Source organism: Danio rerio, chromosome 17 (genome assembly GCF_052040795.2).
Source record: "Danio rerio strain M-AB ecotype USA chromosome 17, GRCz13ab, whole genome shotgun sequence".
NCBI lineage: Eukaryota > Metazoa > Chordata > Actinopteri > Cypriniformes > Danionidae > Danio > Danio rerio.
This window is the reverse complement of record NC_141037.1, coordinates 34,891,660-34,901,277: the sequence shown is the minus strand read 5'-3', so window position 1 is coordinate 34,901,277 and position 9,618 is coordinate 34,891,660. Positions and strand designations below refer to the sequence as shown.

At 31.7% G+C, this 9,618-nt stretch overlaps 1 protein-coding gene and 1 long non-coding RNA gene across 5 annotated transcripts in view; both read left to right on the top strand.

Annotated features, from left to right (window-relative positions):
* The first annotated feature begins 460 nt into the window (after window positions 1-460).
* Window positions 461-9,618, top strand: part of efr3ba (EFR3 homolog Ba (S. cerevisiae)) — a 54,345-nt gene continuing 45,187 nt past the window's right edge. For 2 of the 4 annotated variants that reach the window (XM_087290770.1, XM_087290769.1), the window contains exon 1: window positions 461-663. In XM_087290770.1, coding sequence (XP_087146896.1) covers window positions 492-663 — 172 coding nt within the window. In that variant the 5' untranslated portion in view covers window positions 461-491. Of the gene's footprint in view, window positions 664-2,635; window positions 2,861-9,618 lie in introns of those variants that run through there. The other 2 variants (XM_087290772.1, XM_087290771.1) reach the window with 1 other exon arrangement.
* Window positions 5,940-8,348, top strand: LOC147840003 (uncharacterized). Its single transcript, XR_015513583.1, has 2 exons — window positions 5,940-8,165; window positions 8,262-8,348. It is a non-coding gene; the product is annotated as an uncharacterized LOC147840003 (long non-coding RNA).

Here is a 9,618-nt window from a genome sequence, read left to right as displayed (position 1 = left end):
TGGGTAAGTTATGGTTAGTGTAGCAAAACCATGGTTGATTTTTGGTTACCGTGATATAATGATAACCATGTTTTACTGCTTTTTTGTAGACTAGTAAAATCATTTTACAATGCAATGTTGTGTGTGTCAACACAATAAAAAAATATGGTGTTTCCATATCAGTGGCTACGTATGAATGGTTAACAGTGGATGAATGTGAATCAGTATTATCATGCATATAGTACTGAAATTAATAATAGAAATGTATAGACCTAAAATTTAACTGTGAATTAGACAAAAACCTAACCTCAAAAATAGCGTAGATGGTATGAAAGCATATGGTATGAACGTCACTGGGAATTCTATAAAGAGTTTCTGATCTAAGCGTGTGACAATGGAGAGAGAGAGAGAGAGAGAGAGAGAGAGAGAGAGAGAGAGAGAGAGAGCAACAAATCAACAGGCAGGGAGGGAAGGGGGTGGTCACTGCATCTCATTAACATTGCTCACAGTAGATGAAAGTTTACAGGTCTATAACTAGAGTTGATATTATTCTTAGTGGTTTTGATGAGAATAAGAAGATGCCGCTTCCAAGTTTGCGCAATTTTTCAGCTCTCCCAGATTTTCCTGGTCCAAGAAGACTTCTACTGGACTGCAGTGCTCTGTTGGATCATCAGGTCGGAGGAGGTAAGCACTTTTTTTTAGTTATTTTGTTCTGGTATCCATTCAGTTTGTTTTTTCTATGCTGTTGGACTAACACGCCACATCAAAGTTATATTTACAGAACACGTGTTATGAAGCAGCTGGATTCTCGGCTTGTCCATAATTTGACTCATGAATGTTTTATATACGAATGTTTATGAAATATTTAGCAACTGATATAAAAGTCTTTTTTTTGTTTGGCAATGTGCTGCAGTAATTCAAGCAGCTAAAATTGAAACCCGTTCAGATTAAAACTGAGCTGTTTCACATGCCATGGATCAGGGCTTCTCCAATCAGGCGTTAAAAAAAGAAAGAGAAAAAACACTTTTCTTTTACATAAAGATTCAAGACAGATGTATTAAACATATTTCATGTATTTAGTTATTTCATGGATTATTTGTTATTTATTGATTTAAATATATAGTTGAAGTAAGAATTATTAGCCCCTTGTTTATTTTCCCCCAATTTCTGTTTAACGGAGAGAAGATTTCTTCAACACATTTCTAAACATAATAGTTTTAATAACTCATTTCTAATACCTGATTTATTTGATCTTTGCCATGATGACAGTAAATAATAATAATAATAAATCCAAGGATCTATTTTTAACAGTATAAAACACTCTGAACAAGCATTCATTTGTATTAATGTTATCGAAACTATGCAAAACTTTGGATCTTACACATTAAGTGCATTATGTTAATAAATTAAACCCAAGATATTAAACCAATATCTATCTATCTATCTATCTATCTATCTATCTATCTATCTATCTATCTATCTATCTATCTATCTATCTATCTATCTATCTATCTATCTATCTATCTATCCATCCATCCATCCATCCATCCATCCATCCATCCATCCATCCATCCATCCATCCATCCATCCATCCATCCATCCATCCATCCATCCATCCATCCATCCATCCATCCATCCATCCATCCATCCATCCATCCATCCATCCATCCATCCATCCATCCATCCATCCATCTATCTATCTATCTATCTATCTATCTATCTATCTATCTATCTATCTATCTATCTATCCATCCATCTATCCATCCATCCATCCATCCATCTAAATAATGCAAATATAATGCAAAATATTATAATTAACATTTTTTTATTGACATTGTTAAAGACAGATTTACTGAACTATAATTTGTTTCACTGCCTATTATTATTATTATTATTATTATTATTATTATTATTATTACTATTATCATTATTATTATTAGCATCTGCTGTGTAAAACATTTCCTGGATAAGTTGGCGGTTCATTCTGCTGTGGCGACCTCTGATGAGTAAGGGACTTATATGTCAAAAGCCAAAGGAAAATGAATGAATCATTATTATTATTATTATGTAGCATTTCATTTCTCTGATTTACACAATATATATTTTTATTTTCTCTTCAAACCATGCATATTATTACAAATTCCAGACAAAGTAATTATTTAATCAGTCTCTTTTTATAGCAGCTAAAATAAGTCATGCATGCTTCATTCATTTAAAAAAAAATCTGCATGCAACAATCAAACACTACATTCAAAAATGACTTTTGCTGGTTGTTCAAACTTCTTAAACTACCTGAAACAACACTATTTCAAAGTTTTTTTGGGGGGGCAACTTCATTGTTTTATGTCCAATTATCTTTGTAAAAACGATTAAACTAACTGAATCGATTTTTGTTGGGACAACATGAAGGAATTGGATAAAACCCAGCATTTTTACAGTGTACCACAGTCAGCAGCAGGAGGCGGGGTTTTCTTCCTGACTGACACACTGCTCCACCAATAGACTCCGCCCTCTCTCCTCCAGCGTCTTCACTCTCTCCATCTCCTCCCCCTCTGCCTCTCTCATTGTTGAATGGTCAGGGGGGTGTGAATGTGTTCATCTTTGCCGAGGAGGGGCTTTGCGTGCGGCACGAGTCTGTGTGTGTACCTGTGTGTGTGTTAGACCAGCATTGTTCCTGATAGAGGGAAAGCTGTGCCGCGCTGTTTGGAAAATCCAAGGTCATTGGAGAACAGTCACATGCGCCGTATGCATGTGTGAGTGAGTGAGTGAGTGAGTGAGTGTGTGTCTCTCTCGTTCTGTCTTTCTCTCTGGCTATGTGACAGAAAAAGAGAGGCTTCAGGCAAAGAACAGAGAATTTCATCAGGTTTTCCATCAATGTACGGTAAGGGCGATTGTGTGAGTGCTTGATTATTATGTGTGATATGGTAATTCCCTGCCCGTGTTTGGGAAGGGAAGATTCGTGTGCATCATAGGAGATTATGGCATTGATGCTGAAGCAACAGATTGCATGCAGTATTGCGGATCTGCTTATCTGTTTATTGTTCATATTTCATGTTTTTCCCTTTCATTTCAGACGTCAGTGATTTAGGTTCATCCACACTCAAACGAGCGCTATACAGAACGCGCGCACACAGAGATCTACTGCAGTGTTGTGATATTTATGAATCGTACACATATTGATTTGGTTTCTATTTCATGGGAGGTTTTCTGACTACCAGCACGCGTGGTCGAAGGTGTTAGGATAAAGCTGCAGGCAGTCAGGCTGTGTGACTTTGATTTCTCTCAGTGTGGATGCCTTTTAGAGATGTGCGACTGGCTGAAGCACTTCAATCCCAGAGCAATTACTATTTTTTTTACAGCCTGAGTATTTCACCCACAGCCATGTCACAAGGAGAAAAATGCTTTTTGATAGAGTCTAGACTAATGTAGGATTGTGTATACTGATAGATTTTGAAGCTTTGCAGATTTCATATTTACATTGTCAAAACAAAATGATTTGATCAACAATGACTAATCGTGTACTTGTCCTGTTGTTTTAAATAGTAGATTTATTTTTATATTTATTTAATTTGTTTAAATTAAAATGTCATTGACATTATTTAAATTTACATAGCCTTGTGAACAATGATTGTTGTACAAATGTGATTACATGGTCAGTGTAAACAGAATTTGAGAATTTAATGTATTTTATAGTATTATATATATATATATATATATATATATATATATATATATATATATATATATATATATATATATATATATTATTATTATTATTATTATTATTATTATTTTAATTCTTTTGTGCACTGCATCCTAAAAATCCTAAAAAAAGGCTTTTAATACATTTATTCAGCAAACATATTTTAAATTGATCAATTTTTAAAATATTTTAATGCAAAAAAATTTTTTATGTAATGTTCTTTAAATGAAAAATAATAAAATAAAATTTTTCTACAAAAAATATTAAGCACTATAACTGTTTTCAAAAATAAATAATAATAATAATAATAATAATTGTAAATAAGTAATGTTGGTTGTGTAGGTAATCAGCATAATACAATTTCTGAAGTATCATGTGGCATAACACAGGACTGATAATGTTGAAAATAAAAAAGGCTATTTTTAAAACATAAATACATTACATTTGATAAAAAAATTTATTTTATCTTTTATCAAATAAATGATAAGTGTCTTAAAATGAGTTAATTCCATTTACACCTTAAAATACTGCTTAAATTTAAAAATATTTGTCCCAGCCAGTGCCATATTATAATTGTAAATCTTATTCTTGTATGCCTTTATTTTATTTTTTATAAACCTTCCATAAATACATAAATATTTTGATCAATGTTAGATGAGGTGGGAGGTACTTTGGTGCTAAGCTAAAATCACCGTGAGTACTTCCAAGAGTTCTTTGATATATGGTCCATTATGAAAGATGAATGAGTTAAAAAATATTAAATAATATTTTTAAACCATTTTTTTCTTATTAATTGTATGACTTATTTATTTAATCATTTTATTTATTATACTGTATATTTTTTCAGCTTTTTTTATTAGATTTTAACTCCCAGAATATATATATATATATATATATATATATATATATATATATATATATATATATATATATATATATATATATATATATATATTTATATATAGAGTTTTGAAGTCAGAATTATTAGCCCCCCTTTTCTTTTTAAAATATTTCCCAAATTATGTTTAACAGAGCAAGGAAATTTTCATTGTATGTCTGATACTATTTTTTTCTTCTGGAGAAAGTCTTATATTTGTTTTATTTCGGCTGGAATACAATTAGTTTTTAATTTTTATGAACCATTTTAAGGACAAAATTATAAGCTATATTTCAATTCGATAGTGTACAGAACAAACCATCGTTATACAATAACTTGCCTAATTATAATTATACAATAAACTGCCTAGATAACGTAATTAACCTAAGCCTTTAAATGTCATTTTAGGCTGTATAGAAGTGTCTTGAAAAATATCTTGTCAAATATTATTAACTGTCATCATGGCAAAGATACAATTAATCAGTTATTATGAGTTATTAAAACTATTACTCTTAGAAATGTGTTGAAATTTTTTTCTCTCCGTTAAACAGAAATTGGGGAAAAAAATTAACAGGGGGTCAATAATTCAGGGGGGCAAATAATTCTGACTATATATATATATATCAGAGGTTTGGACTTCACTGTGTGTCATTTCTAGGGACATAATATGTAATGTTTTAATAGCAGTTCTGAAACACATTAACTACACCCCAAAGCTTATTCAAAGCAGCAAAGAATCAAGAGTCCCGAGTTCTCAAATAATGGTTTAAGATTAACCAGATCCTCATGGAAGTTGAGATGACAGCAACACAGTTAAGGAAGTAAAGCAATAGATTACATTCTCCAGCCTACCGTGTAGTTCCCTCTTTGTATTTCTGTTTTTTCCCCTGTGACATGGCCATATGACATTGACTGTTGTTGATATTGCGTGCTTCATTAAAAATACCCAAAAATGCCACATAAAAGCCCCACAACCTTTTTCAATATCGATAATAATAATAACAACAGTAATACATAATGTTGGTTATGCAGCTAATCAGCATTTAAAAATTATTTCTAAATATTGATAATAATAATAATAATAATAAAGTAAAGTTTGTGCCGTTAATCAGCATATTAAAATAATTTCTCAATATTGATAGTAATAAGAAGAAATAATGTTGGTTTTGCAGCTAATCAGCATATTCGAAAAAATTCTGAATATTGATAATAATAATAATAAGTTATGCTGGTTGTGCAGCTAATCAGCTTAATAAAATAATTTCTGAATATTGATAATAATATTAATAATAATAGGTATTGTATTATAATTAATTTCATATTATTATTATTATTATTATTATTATTATTATTATTATTATTATTATTAAATAATAATCATAAGTAATATTGGTTGTGCCGCTAATCAGCATTTTAAAATAATTTCTGAATATTGATGATAACAATAATAAGTTGGTTGTGCAGCTAATCAGTGTATTAAAATAATTTCTGAATATTGATAATAATAATAATAAGTAATGTTGGTTGTGCAGCTAATCAGCATATTAAAATAGTTTCTGAATATTGATAGTAATAAGAGGCAGTAATGTTGGTTATGCAGCTAATCAGCTTATTAAAATAATTTCTGAATAGTGATGATGATAATAATAATAAGTAAAGTTGATTGTGCAGATAATCAGCATATTACAATATGTATTTTTTGAATATTGATAATAATAATAAGAAGTAATGTTGGTTGTGCAACTAATCAGCATATTTAAATAATTTCTGAATACCGATAATAACAATAAGGAACGTTGGTTGTGGATCAGCGTATTCAAATATATCCTGAAGTACTTGCATACTACTTACTTACATATTACTGTTATAATCCCCCGTAACACTGCCATGAGAGTGACTGTCTCTGATATTGTGTCCTGTTTTGGCCAATCTGAATGGATGTGGCATCTGCAGTGGCTGATGTGCTAAATATAGCTGTCATTTCAAGAAGCTTGAACTATTTGGAGGAAACGTATTTAGAAACACACAGGAGAGAGGGAGAAGGTGCCCTGGGTTTGCGTTTTGTGTTTCGGAAAGATTGATTTTCAATACTGTGGCCTGGCACAACACTGAGTTTGATTCATTCACATGCATAGTGAGTTGTGTGTTATGTAATTGCTTTAGTAGCCCTCAGCAAAGCCCTAGTAAAGCTGGATGTCTTCTACTTTCCCACACCAGCTCGGAGGATATCATATTAGCCAAAGTATAGTACATCTGAGCATGACGGGTTCTTTATTATGACATAATCCTCTTTGCCTCAGTGCCAGCTATAGCCTTTGTTTTGCAGAGTATGCAGATTGCAGATGCTCATGATGGGTTGTTCTTGGCAACAAAGTACAGAACCCTGCATTAATATTGGCACCCATGGAAAATATATGTTGTGGGGAAAAAGTTGTCAGATAATAACAAAAATATTAACATTAAAACTGAAGGAGCTTTACTTAGATGAGAGTAGAGTCTCTTTTTTTATGAAACTATTTGTGGTGATGTTGGTGATGTCGAATTGTTGTTTTGGATACTTTGTAAGCCCAGGAACCAAATAACAAATCTCCAGCCTTGCACTCAAAGAATTGGTGGGTTATTTAAACCCAAAATTGATAAAATATGGACAAACCCAAACATTGGTTAAATTTGGTCCTATTGTTAATCCATTTTCCTTTGACCTAGTCCCTGATTCATCAGAGGTCACCACATTGGAATGAACTGCCTTGGTCTTATTAATTTAATACTAAAATTAACCCAGCTGTTGATTTAGTCTGTGTTACACCAGAATTGGGTTGCAATAACCTAGTATTTTAGAGTGTGATTCTTTAAAAAAAACTGAAGGAGCTTTACTTGAACGAGAGTCTTTATTCATGAAACCTTTTTCATCAATTTGTGATGATAGTGATGCCGAATTGTTGTTTTGGGGACTTTGTAAGTCCAAGAACTAAATCACAAATCTCTAGCCGTGCACTCAAAAAAAATAAAAAAATAAATGCTGGGTTATTTAAACTCCAAATTGGAAAAATATGGACAAAACCAAACATTGGGTTAAATTTGGTCCTATTATTCATCCATTTTTCCTTTGAATTTATCCCTGATTTATCAGAGTTTACCACAGTGGAATGAACTGCCTTTAGTGCCTTGTTCCTATTAATTTAATAAACAAATTATCCCAGCAGTTGGTTTAGTCTGTATTAGACCAGAATAGGGTTGAGATAACCTAGCATTTTAGAGTGTGATTCCTTTAAAAAACTAAAGGAGCTTTACTTGAAAAAGAGTCTTTTTTCATGAAACCTTTTTTTTTTATCAATTTGTGATGATGTTGGTGATGTTGAATTGTTGTTTAGGAGACTTTGTCAGCCCTGGAACCAAATACCAAATCTCCAGCCTTGCACTCAAAGAAATGGTGGGTTATTTAAACCCAAAATGTATCAAATATAGACAAACCCAAACATTGGGGTAAATTGGGTCCTATTAGTCATTAATTTTCCTTTGACTTAGTCCCTGATTGGGTTGAAATCACCTAGCATTTTAGAGTGTGATTTGTGGAGATTTGGCCACTTAAACTATCCCCTCAAAAGTGTGTTTGGTTTTAAAGCCATTTCCTATTTTGTGATGCTTTATGGTCAACCTCTTTCTGCAAATCACAGCTTTGTTTTTTAGATGTACCCATTTAAGTTACATGTTTATGTGAAAATAAAAATCCATTTGAATAACTTCTTGTCCTAGTCAGCTGCATGTGTACTAAGAAATTTTAAAAGTCAATTATATTACTTACAAAAAAAAAAAAAAAAAAAAAAAAAAAAAAATATATATATATATATATATATATATATATATATATATATATATATATATATATATATATATATATGAATTCATAGGGGTGCCAATAACTATGTTACACATAGTAGATAATAGATGATGTGCTGTAAATAATAAATGATGCATTAAATAATAGATGATGTGAATATTTTGAGCAAAACGTTGAACAATATACAGACACATACAAAAATCTTGTCGCCTTTCCAAGTTTTAGGACTAACAAATAATAACTTGACTTCTAGTTGATCATTTGGTATCAGGAGTGGTTTATATAAAAGGCAGATGCCTGTAGATTACGCTTATTTTACCAGAATTAAATATGATCATGGCTTCATTTTATATGTGAAATATATGTGAAGGCAGCGGGTTTAATCACTTTAGGCAAAGTAAACTATCTGCTTTAAAAGCAAGGTGTTTTAAAACTTTTAAAAAGTTCACTTTTAAAAAATGTGTCTTAATGTTGTTGTGAAATGTACAGCTTTGTGATATAGCGAGAAATGGATATAAATATATAAAGCTAAAAGCATATTTCGGGCCCTAGTCACACGAGTGTGCCAGGTGAATGATAGAGGTGGAAACACAGCCATGAGAATTATGTTGGTTGTAAACCTGAAGGAAATGTGGAGGTGTTATATTTACCACCCTGTCCCAGAGCACTTGCATTTTATATATACAGCTAATATAGTACTAGTACAGCAGTTCCTTTTGCTGTAGGGCATGGATTTATGAACTGCAGCAAATGCATGGGACAGATAAAATTTATATTAGTGAGAAAACATCTGAAACACCTGACATGCATCTTCTTTGACTTAACAGTTTGTCTAGTGATTCAGTTATATCTAATGCATTCGGCAAATACTGTTACACAAAGCAGAACTCAAAGCTACACATTTTTATCAGTATTCTCCATGAGAATAGAGCCTGTATGACCTTGGCATTGCTTCATTCTTTAGAATTTAAATTCTCTTGTTTATGGGATATTCATTCCCTTTTTTTTTTTTTTTCATAAAAGAGCCCCTATTGTGGGTTTTGTTAAATGACCTTCCATGTAGTGTGTAACACAGCTCTAAGTGAAGTGAAATATCCAGATAAGGCTTAAATTTGAAAGTGCACAGAGTTTAAAACTATTGATTCATTTATAAAAGAGTCGACTCACAGAGCTTCAAGTGAATCGTCTTGATAACGAGTCTTTAGCTGCTTCGGTGTGACT